Source organism: Puma concolor, chromosome C1 (genome assembly GCF_028749965.1).
Source record: "Puma concolor isolate L17-30 chromosome C1, mPumCon1.1.hap2, whole genome shotgun sequence".
Taxonomy (NCBI): domain Eukaryota; kingdom Metazoa; phylum Chordata; class Mammalia; order Carnivora; family Felidae; genus Puma; species Puma concolor.
Genome location: NC_141674.1, coordinates 99346882 through 99366864, shown reverse-complemented (window position 1 = coordinate 99366864; position 19983 = coordinate 99346882). Strand labels below are relative to the sequence as shown.

The 19983-nt window shown below is 50.7% G+C and overlaps 1 protein-coding gene across 1 annotated transcript in view; it reads right to left on the bottom strand.

The window, feature by feature from the left end:
• The window catches only part of VANGL1 (VANGL planar cell polarity protein 1), a 54437-nt gene that overhangs the window by 19831 nt on the left and 14623 nt on the right, over window positions 1-19983 (bottom strand). The window contains exons 3-4 of the mRNA XM_086717911.1: window positions 19477-19609; window positions 14512-15119 (exon numbers count right to left, since the gene is read on the bottom strand). Of these exons, the coding sequence (XP_086574037.1) occupies window positions 14512-15119; window positions 19477-19609 (741 nt within the window). The remainder of the gene's footprint in view (window positions 1-14511; window positions 15120-19476; window positions 19610-19983) is intronic.

The following is a 19983-nucleotide window of genomic DNA, read 5'->3' as shown; positions in this document are numbered from 1 at the left end:
ATAGACATGGCCTCACTCAAAACTCACGGCAAGGACCACCCCCCCAAGATGGAGAAGGCTGAGCTCAATCGATATCGTGTTCCAACATACACCCCTAGATCACGATCCAGGGAAATAACTGCTCACAGACCACACGGATTTGTGGAAAACAGCACGGTGATAGGCAGAACTGTAACAGAAATTCCCTTGAACCTGCACGTAAAGACACAGACAGGAATGCCAGGTATGTGACAGACCACACGGACGATGGAATATTTAGGGTCAGAAGAGCCGACATCATTGCCAGAGCAAAAGCACACCCCTCTACTCTGCTTGGCCCAGGCTGACCCAAACTTGAACTCATGGGAAAGACAGGCCCGCAACGGGCCAGCACACACGTCTGAGGCAATTCAACAGCCACCTTTATTTACCTTTTTAAAAATTTTTTATTTTTATTTTGAAAGAGAGAGAGAGAGAGAGAGAGAGAAACAGCATTAGCGGGGGAGGGGCAGAGAGAAGGAAAGACAGAATCCCAAGCAGGCTCCGCCCTGTCAGCACAGAGCCTGATGCGGGGCTCGAACTCAGGAACCGTGAGGCCATGACCTGAGCCGAGATCAAGAGTCGCACGCTTGACGGACTGAGCCACCCAGGCGCCCCTCGACAGCCACTTTTAAATGTGAAACTCACTGCTGACAATGTTGCCTTACTGGCCCACTTTCTTTTCAGGACAAAGACGGTGGAATGAGACATGTCGTGGCCTCTGGCGTCTGTTACGACTGCCGTGGGAACAGAGACAAGGGGCTCGCCCTGCCCATGCACTGCGGTAAAGACAAACACCTGGGAGCAGAGTTCGTGCTTTAGTTCCTAAGAACCTGAAAGACGTTTTTGAAAGATGAATCTGAAGGCCCAAACCCAAACCAAATCAATGTCCTACACAGCTACGCTTGCTACTGTTCCCCGCATCCCTGCTGTGGGAAACCGTGTGCACAGAGCAGCTGGTACCGGGCTTTGGCCCCAGACAGCACAACTCTCGGCTCTATCGCTTATTCTCTGACCTTGAACTTCCTGAGTTCGAGCCTCACACTGGGCTCTCTGCTGTCAGCACAGAGCCCGCTGTGGATCCTCTGTCTCCCTCTCTGCTCCTCCCCTGCTCTCTCCCTCTCTCTCAGAAATAATAAACATTAAAAAAACTGGGAAAAGAAAAGAAAAGAGAAAAGAGAAAGGAAAGGAAAGGAAGAGAAGAGAAGAGAAGAGAAGAGAAGAGAAGAGAAGAGAAAAGAAAAGAAAAGAAAAGAAAAGAAAAGAAAAGAAAAGAAAAGAAAAGAAAAGAAAAGAAAAGAAAAAAGAAATTCCAGAGGCGCCTGGGTGGTTCAGTCAGTGAAGCGTCCAACTTCGGCTCAGGTCATAACCTCGCGGTCTGTGAGTTCGAGCCCCACGTCGGGCTCTGTGCTGACAGCTGAGAGCCTGGAGCCTGCTTCCAATTATGTTTCCCTCTCTCTCTGCTCCTCCCCCATTCTCTCTCTCTCTCTCTCAAAAATAAATAGTGTCCAAATTCGGCTCAGGTCATGATCTCGTGGTCTGTGAGTTCGAGCCCCTCATTGGGCTCTGTGCTGCAGCTCAGAGACTGAAGCCTGCTTCGAATTCTGTTTCCCTCTCTCTCTGCCCCTCCCCCATGCTCGCTCTTGTGCTCTCTCTCTCTCTCTCTCTCAAAAATAAATAAACATTAACAAAATTTTTTTTTTTTTAATTCCAGGGACAGAGGGCAAGATCCAAATACGCCAGGATCTGACTGGAGTCTGGTGACACCTGTACTTAACTCCTGAGCTTAAATATCGGAGACAAATACAAATTCTATGGCTTTCCGAGACTTTAAGGTCAGCTGGCATTTAGGTTGGGAGAAAAACCAGAGACCTCTACCTTCTTGCTCTCAAGGAGGACTTGCTTGCTTGCCTGGTTTAGGTGTATTTTTTTTTTAAAGTATATTTATTTAGGGGCACCTGGGTGGCTCAGTCAGTTGAGCATTTGACTCTTGATTTTACCTCAGGTCATGATCCCAGAGTCACAGGAATGAGCCTGGCATCAGGCTTTGCACTGAACACAGAGCCTGCTTAAGGCTCTCTCTCTCTCTCTCTCTCTCTCTCTCTCTCTCTCTTTCCCTCCCTCTGCCCCTCTCCCCAGCTTGTGTGCTCTCTCTCTAAAATGAATGAAGAAGAATCTTTGTACAGTTTATTTTGAGAAAGAGAGAGAGGGCGCACACACGCACAAGTGGCGGTGGGGCAGAGAGAGAGAATCCCAGTGAGGCTGCGAGCCCAACGCGGGGCTCGAACTCACAAACCGTGAGCTCATGACCTGAGTCAAAACCAAGACTTGGACGCTTAACTGACTGAGCCACCTAGGCGCCCCTTCAGGTACGTTCGAAAGATTAAATGAGATACTACATTCCAAAGTACCTGGCCCGAAGCAAGGCCACAGGGCGCTGCCACAGGAAATAAGCCAGGACACATCCCCTCTGCACAGCTTTCCTTCGTGCCTCAGACCCTAGAGTTGTGCTACCGCCTGTTTTTACGCAGCGTCTGCTGCCAACCCCAGCCTCCTGCAAACCGGGCCCTGCTCCTGGGAGGCGCCCACGACACACGCTGTGGACGAGGAGCAGCCTCAGAGTCAGAAGGCCTAGACCCCAAATCTGCTCCCGCGGCCCTGTAGCTCTGTACAGTCCCTTCCCTTCCGGGGCCTGTTTCTCGGTCCCCGGAGCCGAGATGCCAGAGAACACCTAGGGCTGCGTGCGGATGTCTCGAAGAGCAAACGACGGAAGGGCAGGAAAAGCATCTGTGAACTGCACGCGGCCACGGAATGCAAACGGTCCCGCTCCTAAGGGCAATGAGCATCTGGCAGCAAAGGGCTGAGGCTGGCTGCTGGCTCGATTCTTCGTGTGTCTCTGGGTGTGAAAGCACGACCTAAGCTTCCCTGCCCCTGAATCACAAAATGTTACTCTTCGCAGAAGGAAGAGAACCTTAATGCTCACCCAGGCAGAGACACAAGAAGCAAAGAAATCCGAGTCCGTCTAGGCCAAGCTTCCAATCCACATACCGATTCTCTTTATGGTGCCCCGGACAGCAACCAGCCTCTCTGTGAAAAGAAAGTTCTCGCTCACTTGGCCTTGAAATGACCTTCCTCTAAGTTCTACCCAGGGGTCCTGCCACCGCTTCCTTCTGCACCCAAACCCTCCTTTCTTGTGAAAGCTCATCAAATATTTGAAGGAAACAATTGTGGCCATAAACTTCCCCCCTTTTAACTCTCTTCCTGCACAAATAAGGGCACCGAGGCCTAGAAACGCGTGTATGCAAATATGCACACATACGCATGCACACACAGAGAGCTCCCTGTTTTGTTCGCTTTTCCTTCGATTTGGTTGTGGCTTCCGTAATTAAATTAAGACATGCTATTAAAATCAGAAATATTCAGGTTTTAGAGATCAGCCGGTCTGAGATCCTCACGCTTTACAGGCTTTAATGTCTCTCCGGGCAGCTAGAAAGGCCCTCCCCTGACAGGGCCAGGTGGGGAGGCCTCAGGCAGGTTTTAGCCAGTTCTTTTTAAATTAAAAAAATTTTTTTTCACGTTTATTTATTTTTGAGAGAGAGAGAGAGAGTGAGCAGGGGAGGGGCAGAGAGAGAGGGAGACACAGAATCTGAAGCAGGCTCCAGGCTCTAAGCTGTCAGCACAGAGCTTGACGCGGGGCTCGAACTCACAGACCGTGAGATCATGACCTGAGCTGAAGTTGGATACTTAACTGACTGAGCCACCCAGGTGCCCCTTAAATTTTTTTTTAATGTTTATTTTTTAGAAAAAGAGAGAGAGCATGAATGGGGGAGGGGCAGAGAGAGAGGGAGACACAGAATCTGAAGCAGGCTCCAGGCTCCGAGCCATCAGCACAGAGCAAGACGCGGGGCTTGAACTCACGAACCGTGAGATCGTGGCTTGAGCTGAAGTCAGACATTTAACTGACTGAGCCACCCAGGTGCCCTAGCCACTTCTTTTTAAATATTCATCTGCTCCCTTTAGCTCTGTCAACAAAAACAGCTTTCTTCATGCGTGAAAAACGTGGAAGCATTTCTTACATGTTAGTGCCCCACGTAAATGACAGCTGCCATTAATCTGGTTACCTCGGCGTGTGCCAACAGGAAGGCACTGAAGAGGCAGGGTTCCAGTCACAGCAAAATCCGCAAGGGCTTGCTTTCAGGGCAAGTACTCATTACTCTACTAGCCAGCTAAGGATGCTGACACTCAAAAAAATCCTAACAACCAGTCTCTCCAACACCATTCACAGGCTAGTATGAATTAGGAGCACCCGCTAGATCCCAAGGACCTGGAAACAGATGTGAAAAGAACCTTAAGAGGCTTAAGCTCCCATCGGTGGTGACCCACAGACTGTGACAGAACCTGTGACCAGGGGAGGGGTGGAGGGTTTCAGGTGAAGATCTGCGGCGGAGGCGAAGCGGAGTTGCTAAGCGTTAAATGATGGATGATGGCCACGCCGTGCGGACAATGGGCCGTAAAGTGAATTCCAGGCAGAGGAAGGGGTGTGGGCAAAGCAGGCTGGTGTGAAACAACCCTCCCAAACAACTACAGTAACAGCGACAGGGCCACCCTGCTGAGTCACAGAACAGCTTTGAGACCCTGTTGGCAGGGTGAAGTGTCTCCCCAAATCCACGTGTGTACCCAGGACCTCACGATGGGATCCCTGCAGATGTAATTACAGCGAGTTAAGGTCTTACTGGTATCTTTATAAAGAAAAGGGGACACACACAGAAAGCGCCACGTGATGACAGAGAGCTGATGTGGATGCAAACTAAGGAGTGCCAAGGACGGCCAGCAGAAGCCAGGAAGACCAGGAAGGATTCAGAGGGAGCCCGGCCCTGCCAGGACCTAGATTTGAGACTCCTAGCCTCCAGAACGGACAGAGAAAACTGTTTTAAGCCACCCAGTCTGTGGTCCCACCGCAGCTTTAGGAAGTGAACACATCTGTATTTAGATTTTTTTTTTTTTTTTAACGTTTATTTATTTTTTTTGGGACAGAGAGAGACAGAGCATGAACGGGGGAGGGGCAGAGAGAGAGGGAGACACAGAATCGGAAACAGGCTCCAGGCTCTGAGCCATCAGCCCAGAGCCCGACGCGGGGCTCGAACTCACGGAGCGCGAGATCGTGACCTGGCTGAAGTCGGCCGCTTAACCAACTGCGCCACCCAGGCGCCCCGTCACACATCTGTATTTAGGGCAAGACGGATGGAGACAGGGAAAGAGCAGGGCCAGGCTGAGAGGATGGCAAAGGTCGGAGACGGTGAGGGGGGACAGTGCGACAGAGAGGGAGTGTGTGGGTAGGAGAGAGGGAGAGCCGGCCAGGAAGATCCAGAGGATGCTAACAGTAAAGGCTGCCTGGGTACCAAGGCCTCCCTCTCTCCTACTACTCTTAGAGGCGTACCTGATCCGGTGACGGCTTTTTAGGCCTGAACCCGGGGTCTTTGAGAAAACGCTAAAATGGTTCGACTTTTTGTGACAACTCCCAGTGTGGGGGAGCCGGCAGATGGGCTCAGTTCTATCTGACTAACCTCTCCCCACAAGAGTCAGCAAGGCCGCAGCCTGGATGCGTGGCCTTCGCTGTTGGCCTGGACGTAGAGATAAAGTGACTCTGGGGTGACCAGGAGTCAGGACAAGGTGCAGCAATATTCATGCCGAGTCCCAGAGACGCGAGTATAATTAGCCCCTCAATGCCGCTGCCACCTCTCCTGGGAACCGTGCACACGAGCGTTTGCATCTCTGGGCCCTCCTGCCTTTTAATTAAAATGTTTGTCTCGAGACTGCCTTTGGGGATGTGGCTTACACGAATCCCACACAGGGAACAGGCAATGATCACCTTGGAACTTGAGGACAGGGAGGGGCGAAAATGGGAAACGGCTTGTGTTTACTGACAGACCTGGACTGGACGGTAGAAAGAGTTGGGCACAAGCCTGGATTTTCAGGGACTCTGTCACAATGGGCCAGGTGCGACACACATTGCTGCCTGAGATCCTGGGATGGGAGGCAGACTGCCGACCTTGACGGAGGCCCCACAGCTGGGGCCCTGTCCCGCTGGCGCGGCCCAGGGAGGCTCCCTTCCAGGGTGCGGGCTCCCCAGCCACACGGAAGCTGCAGAAACCTAGTTCTCTGAATCAATATTTATGGGTTGGAAAGTGTCCCTGGCGTAGGCACCAAATGGGGCTGCATGCAAGCCCTGCAGGGGCTCCCCATCAGGAGGCAGAGACGCTAGAGGCCGGGAGCAGCTCAGAGGGGGCTGGTCACCAAGGAATGGCCTCCAAAGTGCAGTCTGGGGGAGCACTGGGGCTCTTCTCTCTGCACTTTATGTCCCCCCTCTTAACAAAGGATCACCCTGGAAAATACCCTCCCGAATGTCAGGCAGACCACACTGAGAACATGTGCAGAGACCACGCTCTGCCTCCCTGGGAGGAGTCTGGGAGGACGAGAGGTAGCTCACGGCTGCATGCACCGGCCTGGTTCTTCCGGTCTCAGGAGCCAGACAACAAAACGCTGTCCCGCGTGTTTCCCTTTTAGGCCACGATGCCATGATCCACGGGGCGGGCGGTTCTGAGTGTGGCGTCAACACTTGAGACCTCCTTCGGAGGTGATCCCGTCATGGCGGGCTGTCCCCTTGGCGGTCCTTCCCGCAGCAGAAATGCGGGCAAACCTGAGACACGCCTCCCTGTAAGCGGCAGGTTTGGCTATTGCCAAGGTCTGCCCGAAGAGTCCGCAGCCCTGCTTCCGGGACAGGGCACCGACCCCATCACACCTCCACTTCCCTGCATGGTCCAATTTGGGCCGCACCTGCCGGCCCTGCCTGGGATGGAAATTCAGCGTTCTCAACGTTTCAAATTACTGAGCTGAATCACACCAGATAAACATCAAAGACAACTGCCTGCTTGGGGCTAAGACAGAGATTTAGATAGGAACTACGGTACCTCCAGACCCACCTGGGATGCCTGACTGGCATTCTCTTAGCCAGCCTCCCATTTCTCAGCCTCAGTACCTCTGGCCTTGGGAAGGACCACGGGAGCAGAGCATGAAAAGTCGGGAATTCTGAGGGCCGTCAGCCTGGCCCACTAGACCTCTGCCGGCAGAGACGGAGCCAAAACGGGCACAGAGCGGAGCCGGGCAGTGGCTCTGCAGGACAGGGAACGCAGACACCTGTCCATCCGCCTTCTTGTGTGTTGGCATGTCCTAGCCACCTGTGGCCCCACGGGAAGGCCATCTAGACCAGTTCTGCATCCACGGGCTCCTTGGCCATTCGGTGGCTGCGCTCTGTGAGGGTTGGCCCCTCGGGGGCTCGGAGCAGGGCTTATGGGCAGACACTGTGCGAGGGAAGCCTTCCCAGCTGTGGCCACTGCCAAGAGGCAGCTGTCCAAACACAGGGCTGCAGTGTCCAGCGTCTCACACCCTCATTACAGCCACTTCGAACAGGCGCCCCCGGGCCAAACCGCAAACGGCAAATTCTCCCACAGCAACGCAGATCCGAGCAAAAACCTTTCCACTCTACTCCTCAGCTTTTACTCGTTTTTATCCTTTGCTTTTTTAGGGGACTGGCAAACGTCTTCGATGAAAAGCAGTTAAACAAAACACACCTCTCTAAAAATGAAAACTGTGTACGAAACCATGATCATAAATGACATGAACCAAAACCCCCGGTGGTCATTTAAAAACACTCCCCAGCTTTGCAGCCAATGGTGCTGGGTCCTAACCAAACCCGTTGATGCCAGTCTTGAATGTGAGAGGGAGGGCCCACAGCTCAGCGGGACGGTCAAATCTGATCGGCGGTGTAATTACCAGCTTGGATATCGCTTGACCCAGGATCACAGACCTAGGATTTCAAGGGGAGGTAGATCTGCCCTGGAATTACTGGAATTACCTTAATCTCCCCCAGAGACTCTCGATTTCTCACTTCTAACTAGAAAACCCAAGTGCATTCGAGAGAAGCAAGGCTCCCACTCGAGCTGTGAGGACGCAGCCATGAGCCGGAGAAGGGACAATATGAGCTCTGTTTCATCAGGGTTGAACTGCGCTCATCGATCCCATGGTTTCCTGGGGCTCTGGGCTCAAGAGTCACCAGTGTGTCATGTTCCCGTCTTAGCTCGGGCTGCCATAACAAAATACCATAGACTGAGTGGCTTAAACAACAGAAACTTATTTTCTTAGAGTTCAGAAGCCCAGATGTCCAAGACCAAGGTTTGGCTGATTCAGTTTCTGGTGAGAGCTCTCTTCCTGGCTTACAGATGACAACCTTCTCATGATATCTACACATGGCCGTTCCTCGATCCGTGAGCACAGGGGTGAGAGAGAGAGAGAGACAGGGGTGAGAGAGAGAGAGAGAGAGAGAGAGAGACGTGTGTGTGTGTGTGTGTGTGTGTGTGTGTGTGTGTGTGTGTGTAAGCTCTCTGGTGTCTCTTCTTATAAGAACATGCGTTTTATATCAGATCTATGACCTCACTGAACCTTAATGACTCCTTCAGATACCCCATCTCTAAATAAAGCCACACAGGGTTTAGAGTTGCAACCTATAAATTCTGGGTGATACAATTCAATCCATAACATTCCACCCCTGGCCCCTAAAATTGATGTTCTTCTCCCATGCAAAATATGCCAATTCCATCCCAACAGCCCAGAAGGTCTTGACTCATTCCGGCACCAGCCCTAAGCGCAAAGTCTCATCTAAGTGCTGAGACTCAAGGTATAACCTACAGTGAAGCAAAGATCCCACTCCAGCTGTGAACCCGTGGAACCAGACAACTTATGTGCTTCCAATATATTAATGAGATAGGGATAGGATAGGAATTCTCATTCCAAAAGGGAGAAACTGGAGGAAAGGGTTGATGGGTCCCAGACAAGTCCAAAACCTAGCAAGGCCAATTCCATTAGATCCTAAGATCTTGATCTTAAGGGTAATCCTCTTTGGTTCAACACGGTGTCCTCGGGGCTCAGGGCTGGCCCTGCCCAAGCAGCTCTCGGCAGTGGCCCCAAGTGGGGGACCCAACCTCTGAAGCCAATGAAAAAGGAACCTGGCCCTGGGGCCTGTAGTGGGAGTGGCAGCCCAATGATCTCTGGATCATCTTCGGAGTCATTCCTCCCTATTCGTGAGGATAACACATGTTCTCAGCCTTTCTTCATTCTACACCCCCTTCTCTGTATCCGTTAGTCCCAGGTGACAGTGTTACTACTGGGACAAACCCATCTTCCCATCTTTATTCTTGGCTTCTGCTGGAATGGCTGATCAAATCCTGATTAAATCAAACAGAGCTTGGCTGGCTCAGTTGGTAGAGCACGCAACTCTAGATCTCGGGGCCATGAGTTTGAGCCCCACATTGGGTGTAGAGATTTCATAAACAGACAAACAAACTTTAGAAAACATCAAACAGTTGTGTGACCACACCCTTGATGTTGTTCTCTTTAGTATCCACTTCATCATTTTTTGCTATATGGATAAGCTGAAAATTTTCCAAACCTTCAAGTTTGGATTCCCTTTTGCTTAACGACCTTTCCCTTCTGCAACACATCTCCTTGTCACATTTTACTATAAGCAGTTAAGGAGGACCCAAGCTGCATCCTCAACACCTTGCTTAGAAATTTCTCAGCTAAACATTGGGGCTCCTGGGTGGCTCAGTCGAAGCACCTGACTCTTCATTTCTGCTCAGGTCATGATCTCATAGTTCATGAGATCGAGCCCCCAGTCAGGCTCTGCACTGACAGTGCAGCGTCTGCTTGGGATCCTCTCTCTCCCTCCCTCTCTCTCTGCCCTCCCCTGCTTACACGCTGGCATGCATGCTAAGTAAATAAACATTAAAAAAAAAACTATTAAAAAAAATTCCTCAGCCAGAAATCCAATTCCATCATTCACAAGTTCTCCCTGCCACAGAACACCAGAACATGAACGCAGTTCAGCCAAGTTCCTTGCCACTTTATAACAAAAATGGTCTCTTCGCCACTCTCCAGTGACATGTTTCTCATTTCCACCTATGAATTTTGGGGGTGGGACACAACCGCCCCTTTCAACACAGCAATGCTACGATCACGCATGACCATAAACCTGCACTGTTCGAAAAGCAATCCGCGAATCCTTTCTTCTAAAGCACAGGTGGTTCTGTGGTCAGTAACCAGACCCTTGATAAAAAGGTGCAGGGTCGGCGCCAATTTATAAGATACTCTCCACGTCAGTGAATGAAGCATGCCTAGAAACCCACACAGTCAAAGCCCGCTCGCTGAATTAGGCACAATGGAGCTTCAGCCAGATGAATATCTCACAGAACACGGGTCACTGTCAACAGGCAAGAGTTCTACCTGCTTTTGTGGTTCCAGTCTCTCTGCTGATGACTCCCGGCTGCCACTTTTCCTTGATGTTCACATGCCTCCCTATAGCAGCTCTCCTTTGAAATGTGTTACTTGTGGACTTGTTTGAGGTACAGAAGTCGGTAAGTAAACGTTAGAACTATATGCAAAGTAAGAACAAGCAGACTCAGAATGGGAGCCCGAGGTGGCTGGGGGAGTCGGCTGCCTACCACTATGGTTTCAAGGTCCAGGTTTTGCGTGCTGACTGACTGAACAAAAAGAACCAATGGGCTACGGAATGGCTGCAGAGCGCAAGCCGGACATCTCTGGCAATCCTCTCTGCATTCTCTCCTTTCCAGCCCTGCAGCTGAGAGTTCAGTAGAATCACGTATTTTTAAAAAATCGCCAGCACCCAGCCTGGCCCACCGTGAGCAACTCCAAATTGCTGATGAGTTCGTTCACGTGTTCTTAAAGCAGTGATGCGAACATGGACGCATCTATCCAAAGGTTAAGAACATTCTGGAACCAGACAGCCTGGTCTCAAACTCTGGCTCCCACAATCACAAGCAGACAACCAGCTTAACTCTTCTGTGCCTCAGTTCCTTCCTCTGAAGATGAGGATGATGGTGCCTCCCCCAGGACTGTTCAGATTAAATGAGTTCTGTTAGGAGCGCAGAAGGAGCTCGGCACATGGTAAGGACCAGGTGATTGTTACCTTAGGGTTTCACTGTAAACTGCTCTCCTACATCTCAGATTCAGTCAATTCGACTGGCTTCTACGCTCCAACATCCACAGTATTTGGCTTTAAAGAGCTCAAAACTGAGAAATATATTAATTATGATAATCAAATGCCATTTGTCTCTCTTCTGGATTTCTCCCCAAATGTGGTCAGATCAAAACTTACCAGTATTTGGTGACATCCTGGAAAAGTCAGCAGCTCATTGTGAGAATGGGGTCAAGGAGGTGACCAGGGAGGTGTGCATGCACAATTACAAAGCAGATGTGCTGAGACCCAGGGTGCTGCAGGGGAGGGGTGGGACCCCCAGGAGGGCACACAGGTCCCTGATCCTGCAGCTTGGGCTCCCCTCTAATTTTTTTTAATGTTTATTCATTTTTGAGAGAGAGAGAGAGAGCGAGCACAAGCGAGCACACAAGCAGGGGAGGGGCAGAGAGAGAGACACACACACACACACACATACACACGTGAGGCAGGCTCCAGGCTCTGAGCTGTCAGCACAGAGCCTGATGTGGGGCTCGAACTCACGAACCATGAGATCGTGACCTGAGTCAGACCGACTGAGCCACCTAGGCACCCTGGGTTCTCTGCAAAGGGCGGCAGCCCCATACCACCTGCCCCACCCTGGCAGGGCAAGAGAGGGAAATGACAGCAGACATCTAAAAAGCCCCGTCATCCCCAAGGCACTGGACAAACGTTAGTAATATCTTAGTCTATTGACAACGTCTCACTTTGTACCACAATAATCTTTTATTTTTCTGGAAGTTTTCAAATAAGCCCATAATTCCGTTCTTGCCAACAAACAGGGCCACTGTACCTCTTGTGAGAGCTAACGAGGAGCATATTTGCTTCGAGAAACGAAAGAACAGGCATTCTTTTGACAACTGTCAAAAATAGCTCAGTCGATTCAAGAAAATCATCTTTGAGGACAAAACAAGGACTAAGAACTCACCGTGGCCCTGCACCTAAGCCCATCAGGTCATTGCCACGGGGAAGGCTTTACATAAAGGGAAGGGAGAAGGGCCGCGCACATCAGCTGATCTGATTCCCGGCCTCGCTCTTTGTCTCTCTGGTTCCCCCACCCCTCCCGTTTCCACACTTTACGAAAGGGTTTAGAAGTTCTATTTCTGGCCCCGTGACTCTTCCGGCCACCGCTGGGCGCAGACCAGATTTAGCCCAAGAGTCGGCGGGTGACTGAGCCCACACGGTGCCAGCAGGAGAGGTGCCAAGCCCGCTCCAGCTCGCACAGACCGGCTGTCACGGGGGCGGCCAGGCATTCGTGTAGAAAAGGCGTCTCACCTTCCCTAGCCACCTTTCCACCCCAGAAGCAGGGTCTCCACCTGAGGACAAAGAGGGCCTTACTGAAGGTAGGAAGAGGAGGAAAACAAAGGGCCTGGAGAGAAGCCACCAGGAAGACCAGGGCACCCCCTCAGCACGCTCCCCGCCCCCCCCCCCCCCCCCCCCGCACCGGGGCTGCTGGCAAGGTGCTACCCTCGGGTTTCCCTAGGGGCTGGGGTTAGTGGCTTCAGGGTTGGCAGGGAGAGGCTGGGCAGCTGTCGGTCATGGTGAGAACAACCGGGAAGGGTCCGTGGGCCCCAGGAGCATGGCAACAGAGCCCTGAAGGTAGCCATCGCGCATCAGGAGCCCCAGTGCCAGGCTGCGCACCTGACAGGTGTCTAATGCAAGTCTGCTGGTCATTCTCCACCGCAAAACAGGGGGAAAGAAAGCAGAGATGAACAAGCAGCAGCGGCTTACTTGCCTTCAGAGCCCCACGGGCATCTGCGAAGGACTCGAAACACAGGATTCTGCCGTGCAGGGCGCGTGACTCAGACACCAATTCCCTCCAAGGACCGGTCAGGATGGCAGCAGCTTCCAATGTTAACCCCCCCACCCCCCAGGCCTGGGGTGGCCCAGGTGAAGCCAGAGGAACGAAAGAGGGTGTGTGCCAACACTGAGCCGGTTTGGCCCAGCTGCAAACCAGGGCTGGGCCACCTTCCTGTGTCCCAGCCAGAACTATGACAAAGCCCATTGTTCTGAGATCCACTAAGGTGCGCCTGCCGATACTGGCCGCTTTGCCAGCTGCACGATCAGAGGCCGTAATGGCCACAATTAACTAAGGGCTCACCAGGTGCCAGGCAGGTTACACACCTCAACATATATCGCCCGAGGAGGCAGGAGAGCCCAACGAGACGGCCAAGTCGGTCATCCCAGGCTATCCGTTCACCGGGAGCCCTGTGAGTGCCAGCTGTATGCCACGCTCCGGGGCCGGACACTGGGGGTGCGATGAGAAGAAGACACGGCCCCTGTCCTCAGCCCCTTCCTCAGTTGGTGGGAGAAAACAGACAAATAGTCCCGTACACACAAAGTGAGACATACCATGATGAGGGCATTAACCTAGGCCCAGCTTCATGACAACTAGGTGACTGCGAACGAAGGCCAGCTGTTACTAGTTTCCACACATTGTTTAAGTGTCCTAATCCCCCTCATCTGTAATACTGGGATGAAGAGGGGCGCCTGGGTGGCTCAGTTGGTTAAGCGGCCGACTTCGGCTCAGGTCATGATCTCGCGGTCCGTGAGTTCGAGCCCTGCGTCGGGCTCTGTGCTGACAGCTCGGAGCCCGGAGCCTGTTTCAGATTCTGTGTCTCCCTCTCTCTGACCCTCCCCTGTTCATGTTCTGTCTCTCTCTGTCTCAAAAATAAATAAATGTTAAAAAAAAAATTAAAAAAAAAAAACTGGGATGAAGAGTACCTATAGCAAAGGGTTCTGTGAGGGCTAAACGTGACAATCTACACGAAGCGCTTACCTTGGGATAAATAAAAATAAATGAGATAAAATACGACCATCGCTTTTTTAGTTGACCACCAAGTAGATTATATACGCAGATTTAAAGTATGACATCTCAATGTATTTCTAACTTTGTCCCACATACGTACATTTTCAAAACACTCAACTCACAAGTTCAGGGTCTCCAACCTGCACCTGATTCGTTACTGGAGGGTCACTAGGGTGGCCGTATAATTTAGTGCCTAGACCAGGACGCCTCTGGGGGTGGAAAATAAAGGAACAGTGAGCGATTCTGAGCAGCCTGGAGGTGCTGGCCACTCTGTCCACTGCCCACAGGCCAATTTCAGAGGCAAGGCCAGCAGCCATCACTAGGCATCCTTCCTCCGGCTCTGTTGGGAGCTGCCATGTTTGAGAGCTCGCCCAACAAAACTCCAGCCTGGATGACAGGCAGCATTTGTGTCACCCCACCCCGCAGTCAGGAAAGTCCACGGACAGGGACACCCCCCCACCACACATACACACACACACACACACACACACACACACACGTCTTCCCAGAACCTCAGGGAAGGAGTCAGACTCTGGTCCTGGCACCTGTCCTCACCCCTCACGTGTGGCCTCCTAGAAAGATGTCAGTCAGCAGCCCTTACCTCAGGTGTCCCAGGCTGTAGAACCGGGACTCGCCGTCGGTGGAGCGGACCACCTGCAGCGTGAACATGGGCTGCAGCTGCCTCAGCTCCAGCAGGACGATGGCCAGGTAGTGGATGAAGAGGAGGGCGTCCACGAGGGACACCGCGTACTGCACGATACCCTGGTAGTTGCGGTCCCGAGAGTCCAAAATGCGGACCCCATAAAACAGCCAATAGGAAACCACAAAAAAAAAGATGAGGACCAACAGAAGGGCACGGAACACGAAGACGCGCGGCACGTCAGCTCTCTGCTTGCGGAAAAAGAGCGCCCAGGTCCCGATGAGCAGGATGAGGAGTTTGAACGCCACGGAAATGAAGAGTCCCTCACAAATTGTGCCACAAGGCTCCAGCTCGTCCCTCCACAGGATGGGGGGTAACAGGATGAAGGCAATGGGGGTGAGGAACACCAGCAGTCCAAGGACCGAGGCCACGGTGAGGCCCAGGTAGCGCCTGCAATCCAGCCTCACGCTGTCTTCCATATCCTTGCTGATCCTGGCAATGTCCTCCTGTGATATGCTGTGCTCTGAGGTGCCTGTGATGGCCGTGGTGGTCTCTCCCCAGTTGTCATCCTGACGGGGAACACAAACAGGGAACGTGAAGAGCCACAGGCGGCAGGTCACTGGTAAAAGCCACGAAGCAAGCATTTGGACACGCGGCGCCCACGGAGGGCCCTCCTCTCTGAACCAGCCCACACCCACGGGCATCCCAGAAAACGGAGGCTTAAGTCTTCAAATACAGGAAGTTTTGACCTGAACGGTTTTCACTGGCATTTTTCCAAGGGGGTCATATACTGACCTTTCCAAACAGAAAACGCAGTCTACCCTTTTGGTGTGTTTGTTGGGGGATTCATTCTTATCATGTTGATTATCATCCCCCGTGCTGGAATCTCCGGAGAGGCTTTTTGGCCCAATAAGCAATCCCGCCGTGAGACTGACACGTGAGGGCTCACCCGTAACATAAGAAAACTCTGTGTTCTCACCTCAGTTCATGGCTGGGTTACGAAGGCCGACAAAGTCCAACTTCCGGAAGTGAGGTATTATAATACCCCCCAGCAGCTCTAAAGAGCCAGCGACCTTCACTGCTATGTACAAATCACAGCTAACCTGTAACTATTTTTTTTTTTTTCTTCAAGAAGTATCAGTGTCAAGCACTCCGTGACAATGTTTCTCAGCAAGCAACCTAAGCAAATTCAAGTACGGATGGCCAGGACAACTCACAACTTCCTCCCTACGCCTGGGTGGCTCAGTCGGTTAAGTATCCGACTTCAGCTCAGGTCATGATCTCATGGTTCGTGAGTTCAAGCCCCACATCGGGCTCTGTGCTGACAGCTCAGAGCCTGGAGCCTGCTTCAGATTCTGCATCTCCTTCTCTCTCTGCCCCTCCCCTGCTCACACTCTGTCTCTGTCACTCAAAAATAAATAAACATTGAAAAAAAAATTTAAAAAAAAACAACAACAAAAAACTTCCTCCCTAAACACACATTCTCACTGACACACGGAATACAGACTGCTACAGAACTACCAGACTATTGCAGTGTCTCTGACTTTTGTGCTTTCCTCTCTCTTTTTAAAGTCTGAGGTAGCTTCCATTTGGAGCAAGCAGTCTCTTCCTTTACCAAGATCCACTGGTTAAGATTTTCAAACAATTCTGCTATTTCGCTGGCAAGCAAACCTGACTTCACTACAAAGGCAATGAAAAGCCACAGGGGCTCCAAAGAGGTTTTTGCCTCAGAGATTTGTGTACATGATTTAACTTGGAGAAAACAGTCTGAGGTAGGGACAAGCTGGGTGAAATTCATGCGTAAGACACCAACTTTGAAAAATCTAGTTTAAGTTGACAGCTGAATCAGCAAGAATTGGGATCTCATAACTGAACAAGAACCTTAGATCTAGAAATGATCAGAATCACGATCTATGAACAGATAGGCTATGACAAGGACTGGTGGGCGGTGGCAATGGTCTTGACCGATGAACAAACAGGTCTTCGACTTGGAAGGTTACAAGTATCCCATACCACAAACTCTCTAGGACAACGCCAAAAGCCACCAAGACTCTCTCACACATGTCTGAGGGAAGTACCGAATGGTCCAAGCACTCTTGAAAACGGGTCTGGTAGTGTCATACAAATTTCACTATATGCTGAACTGTATGATCCAACAATGCCACTCCCACGGTTTTATCCAAAATCAATGAAAATACACATCCGCAAGAAGACCCGTGCCAGAACGTTCTTAACAGCTTTATTCACAGTAGCCCCAAATGGCACACCTCAAATGTCTATCTATCACCAGAAGGATGGGTAACAAACTATAGTATATTCAGACGACAGAATACTACTCAGCGAAAATAAAAAAGGATGAATTGCTAAAACACACCAGAACTTGGTAAATCTCAAAATCATTACGCTGACTAAAAAACGTCTCAAACAAAAGAGTACGATCCCAATTACATTAAATTCTAAAGCAGGCAAAACTAATCTATGGCGGTAGAAATCAAAATAGGGTCTGTCTTGGAGAGGTGGGGGTGGGGACGGGAATTGACTGGGGAGAACATGAGAACTTTGTAGAGGAATAAAAACGTATGTATCGATAGTATAAGTTCTCTGGGTTTATTCAGCTGTTTGAAATTCTCAAACCCTACACTTGAAATCTGTTCATTTCTGTGGGTAAATTCCCTTCAATGAAAAAAAAAAAAAAATCACCGATATAGAGGAAAAAATAGCCACAACGTCCAAAATCAACAACTTGTGGGGAGCCTGGGTAGCTCATTCGGTTAAGCATCCGATTTCAGCTCAGGTCATGATCTCGTGGGTTCGTGAGTTCGAGTCCCACCTTGGGCTCTGCGCTGACAGCTCAGGGCCTGGAGCCTGCTTTGGATTCTGTGTCTCCCTCTCTCTGTGCCCCTCCCCTGCTCGCACTCTGTCTCTCTCTCTCTCTCAAAAATAAACAAACATTAAAAAAAAATCAACAACTTGTAATATAAGGTGAGTTCACAGCCTACACAAAATAACTTACTTTATAACACCTAGAAAGAGTGAAACGTAAATACTGGATTCCATGTTGTGTACTGGGCCTAATATTCAGTTGATAATCAGTGTGGAAGTAATTATTCCTAGTGTCTCGTGGTCATTTCGTTGACCACCACACTGCTATGGTTTAGCCAGCGTTTCTAAGTAAATCCCCTGAATGGATGTACACCTTGTGCCTAAAGAGCGTAGCTGTCCGAAGCGTCCTCCGAAGCTTGGGGTTCTTAGAACAGAAAGGATCTAAGATCCTCTAAATCTGATATCTAAAGAGCCTGAGGCCCACAAAGGTCATGACTGCCCTTGGTCACAGAGCTGCTGAGAAGTACCGCCTCCAAAAACCCACGTCAGGGCCTTTCCCATCACATCAACTTAGCGTAAACACGAACAGCTTTCTGGCGAGCTCCAAGGTGTAGAGAAGCGGCAAAGAAGAAATGTCCTCCCAGTGGGCCGCCAGCACTGCGGAATCCACACGCGGAAGGAAACTGCCGCCCTGCAGCACTTCAAGGGCGTCCAATCTCAGGGTCAGCCAGTCAAGGCCACCCCTCTGGCCCTCCCAGAGCCGTGGCAGACAGTGCAACGTTCCTACTGACGGCATTTACTCATCACTGGCCAAACTCCACCTTCATCCCACAGCTGAGCGTTGGGTTCTGAGAGCACCTCGTGTGCTCTGAGGAATCCCAATTTCAGCGCCTCTGTCTGCTTAAAGATGCACGTATGTGTGCAGCTGCAGGTGTGAGCATACATCGGTCTATTCAGGGCCAAGGCTGTACGTGCATGTATTTCAAGAGCTGTGGAAGGTATGCAAGCGTGTTTCTCAGTACAGCTCAGATGTTTATTTAAATCAGGCGGGCTGCCAGATAGTCAGGACCCAGAGACAAGAACCCACACGGTGTCTTTTTTTTTTTTTTTTTTTTAACGTTTATTATTTTTGGGACAGAGAGAGACAGAGCATGAATGGGGGAGGGGCAGAGAGAGAGGGAGACACAGAATCGGAAACAGGCTCCAGGCTCCGAGCCATCAGCCCAGAGCCTGACGCGGGGCTCGAACTCACGGAGCGCGAGATCGTGACCTGGCTGAAGTCGGACGCTTAACCGACTGCGCCACCCAGGCGCCCCCCACACGGTGTCTTTTAATACACTGCCAATATTTTAAAACTGGGTGACTTCACATAAAATCCTGATTTCCAGCTCTTCTTAAGTACCAGTACACCCAGAAACACAGAATTCCTGCACCCCTGAGCAGTAAGACGTGTCCAGAGCTGGGGAGCTGCTGCTCCTTTGACAGAGGAAATGCGTTCTCTAGTTTGCCACAGACCCCAATGCTCTACGCCTCTGTCCGGACGCTGAGGTGCCCCACAGTTTGCTGCTCAGCCCCCAGCCTGCCTGATATGTGTGTGTCCCTTCTCTGTGACTGAGGGCCTATTTCATTCTTCCACGTTTTCCTACCGGGCATCTAAGTGTCCAGCCCCCGATTTATTTCATATATCTCTTAGCGGTCAGTCTGGGCTCTCTGAACCTCTTCTTCTCCATGCCACTCAGGGCTGCTAGAGAGGACATTTCCTTCCCTCCCGTACTGTTCCACTTTGGAACGAGTCTCTGGAGACGACAGCCTGTAACTTTCCCTTTCTCTGCCCTGTCATCAGCCCGGCTGGCTTCTTTTCAACACCATAGTCAAAGCAGGCCAACCAATCGCATTTCAGAACAATCCCCAAGGCAGCCAATGGCAGGACAGGCTGTCCTTAGACCAACAAGAAACCACGAGACATAGATAAACTAATTATCATGCTAGAAAAATAAAGATAAAAACCCAAGAGAACCTACTGCAACAAGACTTAGGAAAACATTTACTGAAAAGAGTCTTGATCCAGTGGCAGTGTGCTTACAGACTGCCTTTGATCCTTACCTGAACTTCCTCTGTCCGAGTGGAATCGTTTGCCAACAGGGGCTCTCCAGTGGGAGCTTGAATGGTGACAGATTTTTCTGACCCTCTGCCATCTTTATTCCGGGGTGATTTGTGTCTCTCTCTATTTCTCTCCCTGAAAAAAACAAAAATGACTGATCATCAGCTAGCACGTTTATACCACGTGAATCACTTCTCATCAAAATACATTGCAGATTTGATTTTGAGCTTAGAAAAATTCTACACACACACATATACACACGCACGCAGCCAATACCCACCCACGCCACCCGCCTACAAGGAATAAGCTCATTTTTACTCCCAACTTAGTATTTTCCTCCTGCCATCCGAAGACCCAAAACAGAGACTCACTCCACCCTCAACAGTGGAATTGAAAATACACCTTTTCAAAGCCTCACACTGTGAATTTTAGAATTTCTGTAGCTGACTTGATTTGTTTACAATCTGCCTAAATTCATTTTCTAGGACTTTCTTGTGGGGGCAATACTG